We start from the raw sequence: 24,082 nt of genomic DNA on the forward strand, positions 1-24,082 counted from the left end.
GCCAGGCCTAATGTACCGTGAAGCTGAAACGGTTAACAGTTTTTGCACAAGTTCCGGATAGCAACTTTAACACTATGACGTAGTGCATACACGAGCTGATTATATATAGTCTTCATTTAAAATGTGTATATGAGCTTAAGTGTTACCATGGGGTTTTCCATTTAAAATCCTAATTTATTAACAATATTTGATAAAATTTACAACAATGCTGTTAAAAAGGTTAATGAAACTGTAGAATTTTTGGTTTTAGGCCAACGGCAATATATCTTTACTAATTTATTTAATGCAGCTTTAAAACTTTTTTTGTCATTGCAAATGAAGGTGTACTTCCATGTGGACATATTATTTTATAAGGCAGGACATTAAAACTTCGATAAAGTCCTTAAGGAAATGCCAACATGTAAAAGCAAACGAAATAAATATTAAAATATTTGAATATGAAATCATTTACTTAAATCTCATCTTAAGGTATAATACTTTTAGTGCTGACAAAAGTCTAACATGGATTGAAGAGTAAGAAAATTTTACTGAATATATTGAATTTGCATAAAAGAATGCACAAACTATGTATGGAAAGCTGCACAAAGTTTCAATGGGCATGTTTATTTGGTACTTTCTTTAAAGGAACTCCAGTGAGGTCTTATAGCCAAAATAATAAAATTGGAAGTTCTTACATCAATCATCTAGTGCATTTAAAATGGAAAACTATGCAATAGAAAATAAGTGAATATACTCAGCACTAAATAAATAATCGGTTTTTTCTATGCATTTTTTTCGGCCGATTTGAGAAAAAAAGCGTTTCAAGGCTTTTCATTCTGGGGTCAATTTGCGCAATAACATTGATTATACCAGGCAAGCGGAAGGAAACAAATGATCTAAAATTTTGCACACGAATTATCGGTCAAGACCTTCATGAAGCAATATAAAAGTCCTGAAAAAATATTTTCGGTCCCTTCATGTTAAAGAATCTAAGTGGAGTCCCTTTAAAGAAATGTCAGTTTTTAATGACACTATTCACTATCTATACTGGGTTTATCTTTAGTCTGTATAGTTGAAAGCATAACATAAATGTTCTGTGTGTACTCATAAGATATTTATTCTATTTTCTAAAATTACTGTATAACAAGTACATGTATCAGTATTTTCAAGCATCAAATTTGAGCATTATAGATCTTAAAATGAAAACAAACTGTCTTTCCAACTAAAAGTAACAAAATGAGGCAGGTTTCTCAAAAAGTGGGACAGTAACCTATTTTTTTCATTAATTTGTTCCTTTTACCATCTAACATGTCTAAGCATCCTTTTTAATTAAAAGATTCTCAGTCCCGCTACTGTTGGAAAATAAATTGCACTTCTCCCAGAATTGTCTTTAAATGATCACTGCACATATGCAAACAAAACAAATTCGAACAACACAAATCTTTTAACACAATGTATTCTAAGGGGCTATCAAAATATTCTTTGGTAAACACCTTGGTATCATACTAGACACCCTATTTAGCTTAAAAAGACTCTTGTCGGGTACCAATAATAGACGTACCAATACTAGACACTCAGTTGCTAAATCAGTTTCTTGTAAGGTATCAAGCAATAGCAGTAAACCTATACTGTCTTTAAGCAGACGAGAATCTTCCCAGTATACTTTGGTTCCCAGTGTTCTTTGGTTCCCAGTGTTCTTGGTTCCCAGTGTCCTTTGGTTCCCAGTGTTCTTTGGTTCCCAGCAGAGCTGCATTACTGGTACTGGTGCTGGTACTGCAGTATGTACTGCAGCGATTTTGCAAGTACTGGTACTGATACTGAATTACTCTTACAAAATTTTGCTACTACTGGTACTGGTACGGCATTACTGTCTTAAAAAGTGGTACTGCTACTGCATTACCGAGTACCTTTGGTTTTGATAAAAGTTAAAAATAACATCAATTTTTTTCATAAAATAAAGCTGTATATTACATTAACTATAATTTATTTTTATGAAAAAGTAAGTTATCAAACCTAAAGATTTGCTGCAATATTCCTTCAAATGTTAACATAGTATTCATCATAAAAAACACCAAAGACTTAAGGTAACATGAGGGCCATGATGGCCCTGAGGTCGCTCACCTGTATATAGCCCCCCCCCCCCCCACCCTCGGGCCAATTTTTACCCAAGGGCTTTTATTTCTTTATTTGAACAGACTTGGTAGACACCCATAAGAAGATGTTTCATGCTAAACATCTAAGTTCTAGCTCATTGGGTTTTTTAAAAGAAGATTTTTAAAGTTTTTACTATACACATATAGTTAAAAACAATGACACCCCTGGGGCAGGGCCAGTTTTGACCCCCGGGCTTTTATTTGAACAAACTTTGTAGACACTCATTAGAAGATGTTTCATGCTTAATATCTAAACTCTAGCTATTTGGGTTTTTTCAAAGAAGATTTTTAAGTTTTTGCTATACACATATAAGGAAAATCAATGACCCCCCCGGAAGGGGCCAGTTTTGACCCCAGGGCTTTTATTTGACCATACTTGGTAGACACCCATTAGAACATGTTTCATGCTAAATATCTTAGCTCTAGCTCTTTGAGTTCTTTAAAAGAAGATTTTTTAAGTTTTTACTATATGCATATAGGGAAAATCAATGACCCCCTGGGGCGGGGCCAATTTTGACCCCAGGGCTTTTATTTGAACAAACTTGGTAGACACTCATTAGAAGATGTTTCATGCTAAATATCTTAGCTCTAGCTCTTTGGGTTCTTTAAAAGAAGATTTTTTAAGTTTTTACTATATGCATATAGGGAAAACCTATGACCCCCTGGGGTGGGGTCAATTTTGACCCCAGGGCTTTTATTTAAACAAACTTGGTAGACATTCATTAGAAGATGTTTCATGCCAAATATCTAAGCTCTAGCTCTTATGGTTCTTTAAAAGAAGATTTTTTAAGTTTTTACTATATGCATATAGGGAAAATCAATGACCCCCTGGGGTGGGGCCAATTTTGACCCCAGAGCTTTTATTTGAACAAACTTGGTAGACACTCACTAGAAGATGTTTCATGCCTAATATCTTAGCTCTAGCTCTTTGGGTTCTTTAAAAGAAGATTTTTTAAGTTTTTACTATATGCATATAGGGAAAATCAATGACCCCCTGGGGCGGGGCCAATTTTGACCCCAGGGCTTTTATTTGAACAAACTTGGTAGACACTCACTAGAAGATGTTCCATGCCAAATATCTAAGCTCTAGCTCTTAGGGTTTTTTAAAAGAAGATATTTAAAGTTTTTTCTTTCGGTTGCCATGGCAACCAGAGTTCTGCATGGAATTAAATTCTTTGAACAATTTTTAAAGGTGACCACCAAAGGAACATTCCTGTGAAGTTTGGATGAAATTGGCTTAGTGGTTTATGAGGAGATGTCATTTAAAGTAAAAGTTTACGGACGGACGGACGACGGACGGACGGACGCCGGACGAAAAGCGATCACAAAAGCTCACCCTGTCACTTTGTGACAGGTGAGCTAAAAATTAAATTAAGATAAACAGACTCAAAAACTCTTTACCCTAAAATATCCTTATTAAAATCTTTTATTACTTTGTATTTTCTAGTAAAAGAGCAAAATAAACACTAATTAATTTCTTCTATTCTAAAAAATACCATTTCAAGTGATATTGTTAGCACCATAAAAAGTTGTTATTTACTTTGGTCTAAATTGAACAGAGGTGTGAAGGTATGAAAGGCAACAAAGGACTGTTGTGTTTTAAATGAAAGATGTTTGCATTGTATTTATACAGTTGACTGGTTACTAAACAATTAGATATGACATGAATATATGTTGTAAACTCGTATTGTTTGTAAAAAGTATGTTAAAACTATAAAGTTGTAAATATGTTATGTTAACTTTAAAGCAGCACGCCTCCAGATTCATCCTAATTTTCATGAAAATTTTGAAAATGTATTTAAAGGTAAAATATTGTTAAATGAACAAAGAAAGTACTTGACACATAACAAACGGCACTTAAAATCCACGTAAAGTACCAAAAAGAGGTCAAAACATGCATAAATAGCGTTAGTAACGCAGTAGAAATATGGTGATAAATACTACAATATACAGTCATTAATTGCACATAAGATATAAATTATCACTTGAATCTTTAATTTGTTTACTTTTCTCAAAGTTTTAGTAATTTTTTTCCAAGTTTAATTTTCTTGAAATATTTTGGGTCATCTGGAGGCATGCAGCTTTAAAGTAAATTATGATTTTATTTCTTTGCTGAATAATAATTACAATTATTTGTTTGACACTGTATTTATTCAAACTTTGATGAATATATAAAAGTAATGGTACAGATACTTAATTACTTCACCAAAGAAAGTACTGGTACTGCAGTACCGAGCTAAAATCTAGTACTGGTACTGGTAATGGTACTGCATAATTTACCAAGTACTGGTACTGGTACTTAAGTACTACACCCTTAGTACTGATGCAGCTCTGGTTCCCAGTGTACTTTTGTTCCCAGTGTCCTTTGGTTCCCAGTGTACTTTGGTTCCCAGAGCCCTTGGGTTCCCTTTGTACTTTGGTTCTCAGTGTCCTTTGGTTCCCAGTGTACTTTGGTTCCCAGTGTTCTTTGGTTCTCAGTGTCCTTTGGTTCCCTGCGTACTTTTGTTCTCAGTGTCCTTTGGTTCCTAGTGTACTTTTGTTCCCAGTGTTCTTTGGTTCCCAGTGTCCTTTGGTTCCCAGTGTCCTTTGATTCCCAGTGTACTTAAGTTTATTAATTGAATCACTTTTTCTTTTCAAGTGATCACAGTAATTTGTGTTTCTTTATATTATTTGATTGTATTGTGTATTGAATAATGTTATCAAACACACGTTTCATCCCCAGTGTATCTGTAAAAGAAAACAATCGAGGTCATGGACACTTCGAAGTGTGAGTCAAACTAGAATAAATTAACATATCAATATTGCAAAAAATGTAGTTTTGTTGTTGTTGTTGTGTTTGGGTTTTTTTCTATTGTGAATACATGATTAGGTCATTACAATTAAACCAGCTTAGGTGTGCTAAAAATCAGAAAAAAAATCAAAAGTTTGTCCATAGGAGTCAATGCCATTTATGAGTCAATGTCACGTACTAACTGTTCTTCTTGAAAGTCTTGTCCAAATGGTTGTTGTGTCCAAATACGAAGACAATCCATTCAAGAGAGGCCATGATGGCCCTGAAATCGCTCACCTGATATAAAAATTCTGCATGACAAGGAACAAGTAATATTGTAAACTATAAACAAAAGCAGATATAAAATTTAAATCTAAAACTGATATCACAAAGTTCATATTTGTATCTGAAATAGTGCATGTGTAAAAATATTACTGAATGCCTTTTGCTAAGGGAAAACAACAGTTCCAAAAGATATGTACATGTACATATCGATGACTCAGCGCAATACTGGTCTAAGTGACATTTTTACCAAAAATCACTTTTTTACATATTTTGATAATGTAAGGTCAAATACACATTCTGTGAAAAGTTTAGGGTAATTTATGCTTTTTTTGCCTTTTTTATTTACATTAAAAATAAAAGACTATCTCAGGTAGATCAATTCCGTCAGTGCAATATAGGTCTAACTTGAGTTGGTCTCTTATTGCTATGTCAAATATATCACATTTCCTCAAAAATGCTTGAGTTAGACCTTAAATGTTTCACTTCAGAATAATAATTATGCATATCCCATTGAAATGTGTTATAAAGAATGTGAGAATTCATGAAAACACTAAAAATTATTTGCCTCCATCAGTGCTTTGTATTAATCGCAAAATATTAGTCAATTGCATTTCATGTACAAGTAACCTTGAAAAAAATGAATAATAATTTAGTGTCACAAACATTTATTTTGTCTTTAAAGTCATTACATCATACTCATCCTGTATTATTTGATAACATAAAGTGCAGTTGAAACTATCATTTTTGTACAATTTAGTAAAAGACAGTGTATGTTTCTCTTGCACACATTTAAAATGGAAAATAACACGTGTTACACTAGTGGATTCATAACCTCTGATCCCCTCTAAAAATTCATTATTTTTAGTTTGACCTTTGTTTAATCATATGCTGAGATTTCCTTATTCTTAGTTTTACACTTTGTTTCATATTTATAATTATGTGTTCTGCGTAAGATCATGTAAGGGGATAGACTGTACATTGTTTCACTGCCAAATCAAACTTAGCCTGTAGCACAATGAACAATTTCAGGGTTATTTTGGGGCGTTCTTAGGCTTTTATTTTTAAATTTTGTATCTACTACTGTATCACTCTCTTTAATCAAGTAAAGTTATACGTAAACTTTACACTATGAACTCCAGCAATACAATTGCAATATAGCGTCAACATGTGCAAATCACACTCTTCACAATACTTATATTATGCTGTGATCTCACCGCCAATCAGATCAACTCGATCAAGCGATCGGGTACCAGTCTAGCTCGGTCTGCATGCGTGATCGGGAGTGGTTGGGGCGCTTTAGCTTGGTCGGCATGGCTCGGGCTTCCTACCCGAATTTTTTTGACATGTAGCGATCGAGTAGATAAGTGTCGAGAAGCAATCGTATAGTGATCGAGAAGAAGATCTAGTGATCGAGAATAAATCGTGTAACAATCTAGTTTGGTCCAGTATGGTCGAATAACTATCCAGAAGCGATCGTGTGTGATTATGTAGCAGTTGGGTAGCAGTCTAGTTATTCTGGACAATAGATCAAACAGAGATCGAGTTGGTCGGGTTGCGATCAGATAATGCTGGAGTAGAAGTCGAGATGATCGTGTACAGATCGGTAATATCATGTATACCTGATGTATACACGAGTTCACATGACCTAGACAATACAGTTGACTCTCAGTAACTCGAAATCCAAGGGACTGGGCATTTTACTTCGAGAGAAACGGAATTCGAGTAATGTGGAACTACCGCTATACGTTGACATTCGTACATGTATATACATGTGCCTGATTGAATGTGTAAAGAAGTAGGTTTTTATTGTTGTTAGCGGCAATGCTGCAATATTTGACCATTGAAATGACGGTAAATAACTTACAACTACAAATTATAAATGAACAAAAACATATCTTTCAAAATTTAATACATGTATATTAATAGTCAAACATAAACACACAATTATATTTGATTTAATTGATCATCGGACGAAAATGAGATAAGCAACTATCGTGAACCGGAAGTACAAATTAATTAAACAAATGTTATTTACGATGATAACACACATCAATACCTAGGCTGTTATTTGACTAACACCCGTCAGACTGGCACGAGTCAACTTTCTTAAAGCAATGTAATTAAATTTTAATTTAGTTATCTAACTGTTAAAACCAATTAAGTCCTGAAACGGATTAAAGCCACTTTTACGACGTGTTAATAATACATGATGACCAGCAATTAAAAATTACTATGAAACGTGTAAATCACGAGTGACAACATCTAACCATGATGTCGCCGACCTTTGATCAGTCGGCTGTTTTCACACTTCGACTAATTGAGATGAAAATATGTTGTACTTTAATTGACGGGACCAAATTTTCTTTTCGACTAAACAGGAGTCTCGGTAAGTCAAAATTTGACCTAAGCGGAGTTAAAATACAAAGATAAAGAAGGAAATTTGACGGGACTTTGGAAATTATTCGACTAAGGCGGAATTTTGAGTAAAGCGATTTTGACTTATTGAGAGTCAACTGTATATAGATGTAAACTGTTGGTGTGTCATTAGCTGTTACAATTTGGAAGATAGAGCAACTTCCAAATTCTCGATTACGATCATTACGATCTGGTCGGGTGGAAATCTGGCAATGATCATAAGAGCAGAGGTCCAGCTTGGTCGGGCTTCATCGGGGAATTAATGTGATCGGGTCGATCAAGTTGATCTGATCGGCGGTGAGAACATAAAAGCATTATTGATACAATATCTTTCTTTCTGATGTGATATGTGCAGAAAAAATAAAAAAATATATATTATAATGACCTTTTCAGTTCTTGTATTCTGACAATTTTTTACATCACACAGCTCCATTGAATTTTCGAGAGTGCAATTGTCAAACACTCTTTGACTTATGCGGCAGAAACAGCTATAAGTTGATAAAAATGTTTCATTTTAGATCTAAAAGCCATTAATTTTACCTATCAAATTTTATGAAATTAAAAATGTAATTTACTATCAACTGCTTTTGGTATCAGTGTCAATGAGAAAATTCAAACATTTATCCATTGTAATTGTTTAGTGCCAATCTAAGGTGTGTACATGGTGCTTCAGGTGTGTGCCTTTTCATATCTGAATGAGTAATTGGTTGCAAGTGTTTAAAGCACATCTAACTTTACAAAAATGATTCTGAATTATATCATGTGCTAACAATACTTTGTTCTATGAATCCCTGATAGTGGGTTGTACTGCCCTACTTTTTTCTCTAAAATATGTTTGACAACCTCTTGTTATTTGGACAAAATTTAGAGGTAAAATGACTTTGATATATAAAATGAAACACTTTTCTTAAGATATGCACAGTTTTCAGCAAAACATGTCATAAAATTTGCACATTTCACGTTCAAAATATACTCTAAACAGTTGAGAAAGTAAATACAAAATCTGTAATAAAATAATGGTCTAACAGCGACTTTCATTTTTGAAAATATTTGATATTTATAAATGATTATATCATCAGAAAAGAGGACCACATACATTAAATTCATTAAGATTTAGCGCATAACAGTAATATTGGAATCACAGCATTTAATTAAGCACCAATGGTGGTAATGGTGTGCATTGAGAAAATAAAATGTTTCTTCTTTGTACAAATGTGAGTTATAGAAAATGTACATTAATCCCTGTTTTCAAACTTTGATGATATCATAATATATACCTGGATTGTCAGTCATCATTGTTCATGACTACTGTTCATAACAGTATATGAATCAAAACTGTTTGCATTTTGTTTAGAATTCAAATTTATTGCACAGATAATCTGCAAAAGATCTTAAGTAAATCTGAATCTCAAACAAATTGAAAAAGAAGAATTATAGAAGTGTACTTTCATCTAAAGTCAGCTAGCATGATATATTAATAGAAAAATATTAAAGGATTTAGTCTTTGTAAAGTACTTCTACAGACTTGCAAAATATTTTAAACAATGTTTAAATTAACAAAACAATTTTGTTCAAATTTATATCAGAATATTTAACATAAAACAGGTCTAACTCAAATATTTGTACCACTTTTACCAAATTGCAAGAGGGAATTTGAGTCTAACTCAAGTTAGTCTTGTATTGCGCTCAGAATTTCAGCGCAATAAAGGTCTAACTCTAAAATACACAATTTGTAACACTTTAATAAAAAATTATATAAATGGCATTATTTCTTATTATAATTAATGTTAACATAGCAAAAAAATATTTTCTAATATAAGTATTTTTGGATAAAATCAGTTTTTTGTCTCTCCTGAACATTTTCAAAAATAGCAGTTAGACCAGTATTGCGCTGAGCCATCGATATAAAGAAAATCAATGACCCCCTTGTGGCGGGGCCAATGTTGACTCCAGGGCTTTTATTTGAACAAACTAGGTAGACACTCACTAGAATATGTTTCATGCTAAATATCTAAGAAGATTTTTTAAGTTTTACTATATACATATACATATAAGGACAATCAATGAGTCACCAGGACGGTGCCAATTTAAACCAGAGTTCTGCACGGAATTAAATTATTTTAACAATTTTTAAAGGTGACAACCAAAGAAACATTCCTGTGAAGTTTGAATGAAATAGAAGGATGAAGGACAAACATGAAGGACAAACATGAATTTGAAGGATGAAGGACAAACATGAAGGACAAACATGAAGGACAAACATGAATTAAATAGTGTTTATATAACAATAAATGTACACCAAAAATTAAAGGCTTTGAAAAATAAGAATAAAAGCTTATCTGAGGCATAATGGGCCTTTAACATTAAATGGCAAGATCATAAAAGTAATCATGTGGCATTAATTAAAGTTGGTAACTTTTGGAAAATTGGTAATTACTAACATAACTAGAACTATCACTAAATGTGATTAATACCCCCACAAGACTGCTTCGGAAATGAGGATGTTACTAGTAGCAGAATACCTTGTAAAAGAATTGAAATATAGAGTTATGGTTGTGGGCAATTAAAGATAGTTGTGGTTCTTGTATGTTGCATTTCCTTTCAATGTGGTTGGCCATTGATGAAGTTAATTGAATTACTCTGTAATAAGTCCAGAAAGACAAAGAAAAGTAACAAAGGGCAATAACTATAAATACTAAAGATAGAGTTATAGTTCTTGTGCACTGCACTTCCTCTTATTGTGCTTGACCATTGTATGAAGTTGTTTTGAATTCCAACCAGTACGTTTTAAGTTATGATCCTGACAAGGAAAAGTATCAAAGGGCAGTAACTCTGAATTTTGTCAAAATGGAGTTATGGCTCTTGTGCACTGCACTTCCTTTTAATGTCCTTGACAACTGTATGAAGTTGTATTGAATTCCAAACAGTAGTTTTCAAGTTATGCTCTGGACAAGGAAAAGTAACAAAGGGCAATAACTCTATAATAATTCAAGATGGAGTTATGGTTCTTGTGCACTGCACTTCCTCTCAATGTGCTTGACCTTTGTATGAAGTTATATTGAATTCCATCCATTAGTCTTCAAGTTATGGTCCGGACAAAAAAAGCAATGGAAAAGTAACAAAGGGCGATAACTCTGTAATTACTTTAAATAGTGTTATGGTTCTTGTGCACTGCACTTCCCCTTATTGTGTTTGACAATTGTATGAAGTTGTTTTGAATTCCAACCTGTAGTTTTCAAGTTATGCCCCGGACAAGGAAAAGTTACAAAGGGCAATAACTCTGAATAAATCAAGATAGAGTTATGGTTCTTATGCACTGCACTTCCTCACAATGTGCTTGACCATTGTATGTAGTTATATTGAATTCCAACTATTAGTCTTCAAGTTATGGTCCAGACAAAAAAAAACAATGGAAAAGTAACAAAGGGCAATAACTCTGTAATTACTTTAGATAGAGTTATGGTTCTTGTGCACTACACTTCCACTTATTGTGTTTGACAATTGTATGAAGTTGTTTTGAATTCCAACCAGTTGTTTTCAAGTTATGCCCCGGACAAGGAAAAGTAATAAAGGGCAACAACTCTGTAATTAGTCAAGATAGAGTTATGGTTCTTATGCACTGCACTTCCTCTCAATGTGCTTGACCATTGTATGTAGTTATATTGAATTCCAACTATTAGTCTTCAAGTTATGGTCCGGACAAAAAAAAGCAACAAAGGGCAATAACTCTGTAATTACTTTAGATAGAGTTATGGTTCTTGTGCACTGCACTTCCCCTTATTGTGTTTGACAATTGTATGAAGTTGTTTTGAATTCCAACCAGTAGTTTTCAAGTTATTCCCCGGACAAGGAAAAGTAACAAAGGGCAATAACTCTGTAATTAGTCAAGATAGAGTTATGGTTCTTGTGCACTGCACTTTCTCTCAATGTGCTTGACCATTGTAGGTAGTTATATTGAATTCCAACCATAAGTCTTCAAGTTATGCTCCGGACAAGGAAAATGCAACGGACGTCTGGACCGACCGACCGACCAACCGACCGACCACCGGGTGATTCCTATATACCCCCCCCCCAAACTTCGTTTTTGGGGGTATAATTATAACATTGTAAGTTAACATATTATCATTGTAAAAGATGTCATGTGGCATTACGTAGTTTTTATTTTATGCTTTTCAGTGGATTACTGATTTATCCGTGAAAATTATATTTGGTAATTTCACAGTGAAAATTATCAAAATATAATTTCACTCTTTTCAATGACGAAACTACTTTTTTAAGATTTTCCCCATGTGGTACCTCAATTTTATTTTTGCTGACAATTCTGACAATGTCAGGCTGTTTAAAGAAAAAGCAAAACTGAAATTGATAAATAACTTAAATGTCAAAAGTAATAAAAAGAAGAAAACTTACTTCTATTCATTCAAATTCATGAATTTCCAATCACCAAATTTCGTTTTTTTGTTTCATTTTGACAGTCTCAAAAATACATTCCTTCCCCATGCAAAACTGCTCTTGATGACATTTGGGCATATTAAAGTATCCTACGAGCAATAACTGCCGTATGCTTTATGAAAAATTGAAAGCATTGACAGCCATAACTCGAAGAATTAGTTAAATCAACCCAGCGTTCTTGAGCAGGTTTCCAAGTTTTCCATTTTCCTAGCTCCTTTTCTGAATGTTTTCACATCTGTCAACACTTATTTTTTGTCTGTTACAATCCTCAAATAAGTTTTCTTTCTTTTAAAAATGTGTATGACTAACAAATCCAAATTATATCCCTCTGAATCTTACACAATTATTTTCCTCCCATGAAATACACAACTTTAAAAAATGGCTGCCGCTTACAATTTACAAAGCCAGGTCTAATATAAATTCGCACTAAGTAACAGAAATATGGATGGATGGTTGGACTTTTTCTCCTACAAGAATTGTTTGTTTTCATTATCAAAACAAGCGATCATTCATATTTTTTAATAAAATTAATAAATATCACCGTCATTTAACCTTTTCCCTTATATAAGCGTGTTTCGACGGCTTTTTGACCCCCCCCTTTTGAGGCCTCAAACAGTGAAAAAATGTCCTATTTAGACCCCAAACACTGTTTTTCGTTTGAGAAATGTTGTAAAAAAAAGTGACCATTTTTTCGGCGCCGTCCCCCATCCAAATAATACATCAGGGGGTTGCCAGAAGGGGGATGTGCCCCCTTCTGTTTGGGGGGTTTGAAGGGGGGCGGAGTCCCCCTCATCGCCAAGAAAATTTTGGACTTTTGAGAGGCTTAAAATGAACCCAGGTTGGTCATAAGGTAACGTGTAACCAACGCTGAAAAGCCTTTGACTCTATCTCAATCCCTTGAGAAGTTGCAGCACTTTGAAGTAAATTTTGATGGAAAAAATCGAGGCAAAAAAGTGATTTTTGGCAATTTTGAGATGTCCCCTCGTTGCCATGGTAACAGGAAATTTAAGACTGAGCATGTCGTTACAAAGGCAATGGTCCAGTCAACATTTGTGCCAAGTTTGATTAGTATTGAAGCATTTCTCATAGTTTCATAGCAGTTTGAACTTGTTAGAGGAGGCTTTTCAGTGAAAATGGCCATTTTTCACAATATGCTCATGGGGGAAAGGGTTAACTAAAAAAATTATAAATGTTACAAAACAACAATTTTTCATCAAAATTAGGTAAAAGACCACATGTTAACATGGAAAAACTAGATTTTGGGTGATTCCAAGGTTTTTCATCATTTTTTGTTAACCTTTTCCCTTATATAAGCGTGTTTCGACGGCTTTTTGACCCCCCCCCCTTTTGAGGCCTCAAACAGTGAAAAAAATGTCCTATTTAGACCCCAAACACTGTTTTTCGTTTGAGAAATGTTGTAAAAAAAAGTGACCATTTTTTCGGCGCCGTCCCCCATCCAAATAATACATCAGGGGGTTGCCAGAAGGGGGATGTGCCCCCTTCTGTTTGGGGGGTTTGAAGGGGGGCGGAGTCCCCCTCATCGCCAAGAAAATTTTGGACTTTTGAGAGGCTTAAAATGAACCCAGGTTGGTCATAAGGTAACGTGTAACCAACGCTGAAAAGCCTTTGACTCTATCTCAATCCCTTGAGAAGTTGCAGCACTTTGAAGTAAATTTTGATGGAAAAAATCGAGGCAAAAAAGTGATTTTTGGCAATTTTGAGATGTCCCCTCGTTGCCATGGTAACAGGAAATTTAAGACTGAGCATGTCGTTACAAAGGCAATGGTCCAGTCAACATTTGTGCCAAGTTTGATTAGTATTGAAGCATTTCTCATAGTTTCATAGCAGTTTGAACTTGTTAGAGGAGGCTTTTCAGTGAAAATGGCCATTTTTCACAATATGCTCATGGGGGAAAGGGTTAACTAAAAAATTATAAATGTTACAAAACAACAATTTTTCATCAAAATTAGGTAAAAGACCACATGTTAACATGGAAAAACTAGATTTTGGGTGATTCCAAGGTTTTTCATCATTTTTTGTTAACCTTTTCCCTTATATAAGCGTGTTTCGACGGCTTTTTGACCCCCCCCCCCTTTTGAGGCCTCAAACAGTGAAAAAAATGTCCTATTTAGACCCCAAACACTGTTTTTCGTTTGAGAAATGTTGTAAAAAAAAGTGACCATTTTTTCGGCGCCGTCCCCCATCCAAATAATACATCAGGGGGTTGCCAGAAGGGGGATGTGCCCCCTTCTGTTTGGGGGTTTGAAGGGGGGCGGAGTCCCCCTCATCGCCAAGAAAATTTTGGACTTTTGAGAGGCTTAAAATGAACCCAGGTTGGTCATAAGGTAACGTGTAACCAACGCTGAAAAGCCTTTGACTCTATCTCAATCCCTTGAGAAGTTGCAGCACTTTGAAGTAAATTTTGATGGAAAAAATCGAGGCAAAAAAGTGATTTTTGGCAATTTTGAGATGTCCCCTCGTTGCCATGGTAACAGGAAATTTAAGACTGAGCATGTCGTTACAAAGGCAATGGTCCAGTCAACATTTGTGCCAAGTTTGATTAGTATTGAAGCATTTCTCATAGTTTCATAGCAGTTTGAACTTGTTAGAGGAGGCTTTTCAGTGAAAATGGCCATTTTTCACAATATGCTCATGGGGGAAAGGGTTAATGTTGATTGGCGGACTTATTTTTCAGCTCAAGACTTCTTTTTTTTAATGAGAAATTCCGAATAAATGGGGCTCTCAATGGGGGAAACAGTTTTAATATTAACGTTAAAATTATGGAAATTTCGATTTAACTTGTTTTTAAGCATAAAATAAAAAGAAAATTTGTCTGTTTGTTGTGTAAGATGTAATTTTATTTCATCTCGTGAACTTTAAAAACAGTATTCTCACTCTTGGCTTCGCCACTCGTGAGAATACTGTTTTTAAAGCCCACTCGATGAAATAAAATTTCATCTTACACACAAACAAACAAATATCCTCTATGTCATTTTTGGAAAATTGGTAATTACTAACAAGTTATCTATAAAAGCCAATGAGGATGTAACCAACCACAGTAACAAACATACAAATTATTAAAAGCGGTTAAATCAAATTTTAAGTATGCCGTGATAAACTTGATCAAACAAAGATATTAATATCATAAGTTATGATGGCAACCTACCAATGGCGCATGTGAAATGGGGATATATTGGTCTATTTTCCTCGGCTTGTACGGCAAGAAACAAATTCTTCATGAAATGACAACCAGCCTCTACATCATTGTCGGGTCCTGTTTCAAATATATACATATCAACATATTTAAGTAACATGTTAACTTTATTACCCAAAACCTACCCACCCTTATCATTAATTCACTGCCAGATTGTACCGATAATGCAATATGTCCATAATATCAAATTTATGGTATAAACTATCAATATTATTATGTTTGCCGATAATGTTAACTGTCCGCATTATTATATTATCGGTATTTTATAAACTACAATGTACCGAAATTGCATTTGCCGCATTTGTTTTCATGACATAACAGTCATTTGTTTATGTGTTTATTTTTGTTTGTTTAAATTCCGGCTAAAGATATGCTAAGAAAGCATTGAAAGTGCTACCGAAGACATTAAAAATATGGAGTTTGTTATTTCTTAAATACTGTTATTTCATCTATATGCATATCAACATATATATAAATCAACATTTAATCTTTTATTGAAGAAAGTCAATGTCGTTTTGTTTTAGTATTAAACAATTGTTTTCCCTAAAATATATAACATTAGATTATTTGAATTGCACTGAAACTGTTGCATTGTTTTTGTTGTTGTTGTTGATTTTTATTCAATGACTGCTACACTACATTCATGACAGTAATTACATAGTTTAAAGGGACTCCACTGAGGTTTTTTACATACCAGGACTGGAAATATTATTCATGATAAATGTTCCATTTGATAAAGACCAATAACCAATGTGCGAAATTTCAGATAATTTGCTGTTTTTTTCCCAGAATAATTATTCTAATTGTGAAAATAATCCAAATTTAAGTGTTGCAACGCTTTTCTCACAAATCGAGGTAAGAGTAGCACAAAAATATGATTTTCAATTTATACCTAGTATAATTCTTAACTTAACCTTTTCCTTATCGCTCTATTTATTTTAAGTGAACAAGCTGACCTATGAAACTAAAAGAGACAAATATATTTCAAGCTTTTTAACCTCAGTGGAGTTCCTTTAAGATATTAGAATAGCAATCAGAAGAAAACAATCTCAATTATAATATATCATAACATCAAAGGTAAAGCGGACATTTATTAAATACATGAAGTGGTCGAAGGTGGATCAATATGTAATGCAATATTGTCAATTAATTTAACAAACAGGCACATATCTTATATTTATAGATATACATGTACATAGTGTCAAAATGATTTGTTGGGGGTTCTGTTATTGCCCATAGAAATGAGTGTCAAAATATTTGGTTAGGGGTTCTGTTTGAGCCCTTAGAAATGTGCGTAAAAATAACCTGTTGGGGGTTCTGTTTGAACCAATAGAAATGAGTGTCAAAATAATATGAGCCACGTCACGACAAAACCAACATAGTGTGTTTGCGACCAGCATGGATCCAGATCAGCCTGCGCATCCATGCCGTCTGATCAGGATCCATGCTGTTCGCTATCAGTTTCTCCACTTCTTATAGGGTTGGTAAGCCTCCACTTGTTATAGGGTTGGTAAGCAAACAGCATGGATCCTGATCAGACTACACGGATGCACAGGCTGGTCTGGATCCATGCTAGTTGCAAATGCATTATGCTGGTTTTGTCATGACACGACTCAATTATGTTATTCTGTTTTGAGCCCATGGGAATGAGTGTCAAAATATTTGTTGGGGGTTCTGTTTGAGCCCAAAGAAATGAGTGTCAAAACGACTTTTTGTGAGTTTTGTTTCAGCCCATGGATATAATACTCTACAATTTTTTATATGAATTATCTTACCAGTATATTCCGGAAAGTGGTCATGAATGTTGTACTTTATAAGTTTTTCTTTGAAAAGGTCAATCTTGTTCAGAAACAATACAACATTTGTTCTAGATACCCATGGGTGTAACACCACTAATTTAAACAAATTCACTGCCTCTACAACTTCATTCTGAAACATAGAAATACAATTTTTTTGAAGTCTCGCAAAACATTACAGCAATGCAAGGCTATCTCCACTAGCTATACCAATGCAATTAAATATACTTTATCAAATACTTACAATATCTCCTTTTTTCAAAATATCAGAAAGCTCTTGTTTGGACTGAAACATAATCTTTGCTTAATTACCAAGAGCAAAAGTGCAATAGTCAAAAGTACACTCATCAAAAAATGCATGGCATCGTTTCATAACAGTAAACATTGGTATGAATAAGTATCCCTCAATTCAGGATGACTAATTTAATAATCATATACACATATATTATCAGTCTACATGATCTTTGAGTGTGACCTTGACCTTGGCTATAAGAATTGCATAAAATTTTCCACCTTGCAATGGTTAACAATACATGCATTATTTTATTTAATGTTGTTGTATCATAATTGAATTTGTAGAAAGGGTATCGAAGCATTGAAACACGAGGCTATCTGATTTGTAGGAGTGGGCATTGCCCAACCACACCCCACCCCCCCATCCCCCCCCCCCCCCCCCCCCCCCCCCGAGTGTTTGATGTTAACTATTACCTGCACTCCAGTTAACGCACTGTGCGTGTATAATATGTATACGATTTAACTCTGACACTTTTTCAACAGAAAGGTCCCGAAACTATGATACAAGTTTGCAGTATATGAAATAATTACTGTTTAAACTAATGGTAAACATTGGTGAAAAGTTGCACGTACATCAAAACCCCTGAATTCATGTAAAAATTTTGTTCCATGAAAACATTATTCTCTGACCATAAACTTTAACTTAAAGATCTTCTTTATGTATGCAACTATGTCTCATGCTGGTGAACATTTGAATAAAGTGATACTAAAATCCCTCTATAGATGTAGATGATATGCTCTGGACAAGGATCCTATGACTGACTGTCCATCCATCCATCTGCTAAAGTTTAACAGTACCCCCATGAACATTCAAGCATATAAGAGCCAACCCTGAGCCAGACCCACTCATTTTTCATATTTCTTAAGTCAAACACATAGGAGGAAGCCTACAAAACATTATTTTCTTGTACAAAACATAATTATAATGATATACAAATGTTTAATATAAAATTCATATTTGACCTTGATGGTCAAGGTCACCCAAAGGTCACATTTGATCAGTGTTCTTTTGAATGAGTCAAATCCAGAAATAAATAACAAAATTATGGCAAATTTTAGCAAATTTAAACAAGACCTAGGCAGTCAAAGTAAATTAAAGATCAAGGATATATCAGAATAATTCAACGTGTCGGTTTGGTCATATGTGTTATTTTGTCCAAATAAAAATCAAACCTGTAAATAAATAACAAAGTTATGACAATTTAAGCAAAATTCAATAATTTGACTTTGATAGTCAAGGTCAATCAAAGGTCAAGTTAATATTTGAATTAATCAAGATGTTTGTTTTGTCATATGTTTTGATTCATCCAAAATGGTCCAAATCCATAATAATAACAAATTTATGGCAATTTAAACATGTTTCAATAATTGACAGTCAAGTTCAAAATAAGTCAAGGTCATGCTTTAATTGCTGAACATGTAGATGTGTGTTATGGTTGATTAATAATGTAGCCTTGAACTAAGAAAATATAGAGCATACATGACAAATAAGGAACATTCTATACTCACTTCAGCGTCTGAACCCTCCACTGTTTTCTCAAACACACTTATATCTGCTACATAAAATATTCCATGAATAGTTTGTATAAACTGAAACAAAAGTTTTCTACAACGGAACGTGTGCAAGTTGAAGCCTCCCATTTCTGTAATTCTACAATATAACATAATAAATAATTAGACAGATTGAATTACGAATGGAGGTTTTGTTACAGTCATGGCGGAATTCCCATTGCCACTTTAAAACTTGAACCTTCATTTATATATATGCAGTCTATAGACAAAATTTAAAAAGCTTTCGAAAACTTATCTTTTACCTAAAATTAACTTTGAATCTTGGCTCTACAAAATTGGCCAACAACTACATGTATACCTACCTCACAAACATTCATTACTCTCAAGGAAATAGTTTAGAACATACACAATGTGACAATCTAAGGGAGGCAATCACACCAAAATGCAATTAAGAGTTACCAAACTTGAAGCTGCAATTGTACAAATATTACATAAATTTACCTGAACAAATGGCCTTCCTGTTCAAAAACATATTCCTGTATACCAGTAGTTGGTATGAAAACTCTCACAATGTCTTGTTTAGATGGTGAGTAACCAGATTCAAAAACTCTATCCATTTTATTCAGAAAACTGTAAATGTAAATATATCAAATCCTTTTTTGTATTCTGTAACAATATTTAAATTCAACTACATTGTATAAGCCAGCTGACTTTGACAAATGGATTTTGCCCAGCTTTGAATGTAAATAAATTCTTTCTTTAAAGGGACTCCACTCATATTTTTTCTCGTGACTCAGGACTGAAAACAATTTTTCAAGATTTTAATATGTTTCATTTATTGTAGGCCTAGACTTATCGTAACTTGTATACAAAATTTCAGATCATTTGCTCTCATCGTTTTTTCCAGAATAATTAATATACAATGGTGAAAAATAATCCAAAATTGAAAAATGTTGCAATGCTTTACATCAAAATCGGGATGAGAATAGCAAAAACATGATATCAATTTATTTGGAGTATCTCCAATTCTTTCCATAGTAAGTGACTCATCTATGTGATCTATGCCAGATATTCAAATGTTATGTCCTGTGTGTGTGGATGGACAGACAGCTGGATGGACGGACTTTCTATATCCCACTTTTTTTCTTCAAAAAGGCAGGGGACAAAAACAGAAAACAGAACCCTCCACACAGCATCTTTGTGCCATAATCACTCTTGACATAATACATTTTTGGTATACTTGATTTTCCTTTGATCTTTCAAAAGAGTGTAATGGGGAATGCAGTAAATATGTGCCAATTCCCTTGCAATGAGCCCTGAACATTATTTTTTTGTACATGCATAAAATAAAAAGTAAGTCATCATTTGGCAACTAAAATACATGGTATAGAATATTACATAAAAATTAAACAGTATCTTTTCGGTTTTTTAGCAAGCGTGTAAACATTTACAAAAAATTGTAACCGTGGCAGCCTTACATGCACGCGACCAGCATAGATGCAACCAGCCTGCCTATCCGCTCAGTCTTATCAGGATCCATGCTGTTCGCTTACAAACCCTATTACAAGTAGAGAAACTGATAGCAAAAGCATGGATCTTGATCAGACTTAGCCGATGCGAAGGCAGGTCTGGATCCATGCTGGTCACTATGTTGGTTTTGTCATGGCGCGGCTCATATATATATTCACATCTTGTCACCTAAATTTTACATACTATATAGCTGAGTCAGACACAGAAACCTTCCCACTTTCTAAACAAGTCTGTACACCTCTATCATTCCACAACCGTTTTATAGCATTGGCAAGTTCTTCTGATATTGTCTTCATATAAAATGTGTTCACAGAATGCACCTGCCTGGCCATCTCCTGTAATATGAGTGAGTAAAACATTAAGTGAGTTAAACAAACAAAAACACAATGCAACAAAACCAGGTTTTAAATGTTCATGTTTCACAGGAACTCAATCATGAAGTGCCCTAATGCATATTGTCAGCATTTTACAATTTGAACATATATCAATCTGATATTATTGCTTTAGTAGTTTCTAAAATCAAAGAAAAGTTGCAGTCACAGAACAGTACAAGTATCTTCTATATACACCCAATGAAACAAACAAACAAAAAAATCATCAGATTTTCTTACCAGATTTTGATCATCTTGAAATTGTATGTCAAGTACCTTCATTGAATTAATCAATGCCTGAATGGTGTGTACAATGTCCTTATAAACATGACGTTTGAAATAGCCAACCTCATCATCTGAATATTCATCTCCATATATCATTTGTAACTGTCTAAAGAGTGTGGTTTTTCCACTGCCGGTTTTTCCTGTAAAAGAAAGGAAAATTAAAATTAGATCTACAAAATGGAAATTATTCTTAAAGTATGATATTCATTGCACTCTCTGTCAATATTTGTCACATTTCAGAACTGTTCACTTATTAAGGGAGAGATGTGTATTTTAAAGCGGCCGGAGAGCTCAGTCGGTAAAACTGTGGAATGTTTTCCAGGGGTCCAAGTTCAAGACCCTATCAAGCTGCTTATTTTTCTCACCCTGTGAAATTTGGCGCCCAACAGGGGACCAAGACTGCAATGCTTTGTAACCCTGAGAAATTCAAGGACGAATTTCAATATAGCAGGGGATTATGTCACGGTTCCAAACTGTTCATTATCTAGGGGAGCAGATGTGTAAGTGGCCAGATAGTCAGTCAATAGAGCCACGAAACAGTATTCTGAGGGTCCCGGGTTCGAGTCCCAGTCAGGCTGCACATTTTTCTCACCCTGTGACATTTTGATAAGATTACACAATTATATCGAAGAAGTACATACTCGACAGCATTTTTACTATTTTGACCATGAGAAAGTGACAATGAGGTCTGACACAATGTGTGTGCTGATATTGTGAATATCATATAAGAGCAAATAACTGCATCAATCATTTGTCAATTTTTTTTCAGTGATTACCTCCCTTTAACAAATAACATTGTAACAGTGAAAGGGTTGTTCTAGTAATTTATACATTCGAAACAAGAAGCATCTTGTAGATAAAGCAGCATGTCTTTAAAAGATAATGCTACCAAATTGTACAGACTACAAATATTTCACAATCTCTCTTCAAATACATATTTTCTTTCCATTCTATCACCTTTAGGTGTGTTACAATAAAGAGTAATTTATATACATGTTGATCTGGTATTTACCAAAAAATATAATTTCAATTTCCTTTTTTCTAGTCTTCCTGTCTCTTTCGAGTTGTTTTTCAATTTCTATATGGGTATCTGGTTTCCTGTTACAGCAACAATATTTACTCATAGTTAATACAGTCCATGAATTTAAGATTTTGAATTTACTAGCCCGAATTCCAGTTTTGAATTGATTCTACTACTGTATATATTTAACTAAATTTTCTTAAAATTTTCACTGGCCCGAAATAATTTTCACAGGCCATGGGCCATCAGGCCAGTGCTAAATTTGATGACTGTTAATAAACTGATTAGTCCAAACAATTGTACAGCACAATGAAATATTGTGCTAGTTTGTGTATATCTTCACTCCATAGAAGCGAGATTCTTTCCCAGAACAAACATAATCAGAATCTAGCTTTAGCGCGTCAATATATTTTGACTCATTAGTTGCTCAGAATGTTTTCTATCTGAAGTTATTTCCTTAAATTTTAAAGTGAAATACATTTCAAAACTTCTTAGGGAATGCGGCTTGTCATTCATTTAACACTGTTCACTGCTGTTTAAACTACAAAACTTCACTTTAGCTGTTTAGATCTCTAAATTTAGAAGTAGATTGAATCTAAAAGCCTCCGTAACAATGCATAAATATTTGACATTATTAACTGAGTTTGTCACAAATTTATGCGTTGTCATCACATTGAAACCTTTATCACACAGTTTATTTGTTGCCTTATTGACGAAAACAAAAATACTAACAAATGGCACAATTTAAAAAGGGGAGCCAACTCTGTTAATCATCAGAAACTATCGATATACCCTAGTTGACCATTCGGAACTGTCTCGGCTATTATCTATAATCCGAAGACTGACGGAAAGGGCCGATTAGTTGCGATCGTAGATTTATGTTATATAATTTCATTTGTTTTTTGTTTTTAGAAAAAAATATAGAATAAAAGAGTTGTTTGATTATTATATAAAATATCAAGAGAGAAAAATAAAGCTGATCAAAAACTAGGCAGAACAAACGGCAAATTAATCAAGTCTGGGACATATTTTTTAAAAGTCCAAGCAAGGCATTAACTCAATATAGCTTATTCAAATGGCGAAAAGCAATGTCTTAGAATTTTGTATGGAAGTCGAAATACCTCGAAATACCTCTTTGCATGTTAAAATTTGGCTGTCCTTGTCGTACATCATTATCTATACATTCAAATATTTTCTTTCGGTGATAATTATAAGTACGTACCTTACATATATTCTATATAATTATGCTATATAACGTCATTCCACGGCTTTAACACGGCTATACTCAGTATATTTATATCCGTGGCTTTAATTATAATAATTAAAACCGTGGTCACATAGAACACAGTATTGCTGAGGTTGAATGTACATGTAGAAGATCAATCACTGGATTGGGGATACAAATGTAGTCGTTATACATGCATGGAGCACAGATTTAGCTCCATGCACGGGTAAAGTTATCACACTTCAAGTAATAACAATATGATGCAAAATTTGACACCATTTTAACACATCATAAACAAGAATAATGTGATGGTGGTGTTGGTAGTTTTCACTCCGGGTCACGACAATCAGCCACATTGAATTTACCAGAGCACAGTTCAGCCAGCAGTTTATCAGTACCTTCACTTTCCAATGTGACCATACCACGTGACATTTCGGATACGGTACATGCCGATTTTTCGCCGATTCAGTTATGTTTTTAATTGATAACTTTGCTATTATTCCATCGAATTTGATCGATTTGTTTTCATTACCGGGGCCAAGGGGAACGATACACACTCATTTATCACAACAAGCGATTTCTAGCAAGTCGTCCGTTCTTTTTCACTGTTTCTTAGAACACTGATAAACTGACTATGTCCAAAGTATCTAGTGAATGCAGTGATGTTTTAGCATAGTTTCATAGTTATGTTGAAATGGTACGGAACACACTGCATGCTATGTACAAACAAATTTTAAGTGTAAGTCTTATTCTGGAGGATGTAACTATGGACATAAAGAA

The 24,082-nt window shown here is 34.0% G+C and overlaps 1 protein-coding gene across 1 annotated transcript; it reads right to left on the reverse strand.

Annotated features, from left to right (window-relative positions):
- Positions 1-2,631: 2,631 nt before the first annotated feature.
- Positions 2,632-19,494, reverse strand: LOC132719500 (guanine nucleotide-binding protein subunit alpha-11-like). The gene is made up of 5 exons (XM_060703270.1): positions 19,372-19,494; positions 18,868-19,009; positions 17,044-17,197; positions 15,221-15,328; positions 2,632-4,859 (listed from the first exon to the last, which is right to left on the reverse strand). Exons 1-5 carry the CDS (start codon positions 19,485-19,487, stop codon positions 4,774-4,776), a joined length of 606 nt encoding a protein of 201 aa, XP_060559253.1. The 5' UTR covers positions 19,488-19,494; the 3' UTR covers positions 2,632-4,773.
- Positions 19,495-24,082: the final 4,588 nt, after the last annotated feature.

Source organism: Ruditapes philippinarum, unplaced genomic scaffold, assembly GCF_026571515.1.
Source record: "Ruditapes philippinarum isolate M1 unplaced genomic scaffold, ASM2657151v2 ctg9959_1_1_1_1, whole genome shotgun sequence".
Classification (NCBI taxonomy): Eukaryota; Metazoa; Mollusca; class Bivalvia; order Venerida; family Veneridae; genus Ruditapes; species Ruditapes philippinarum.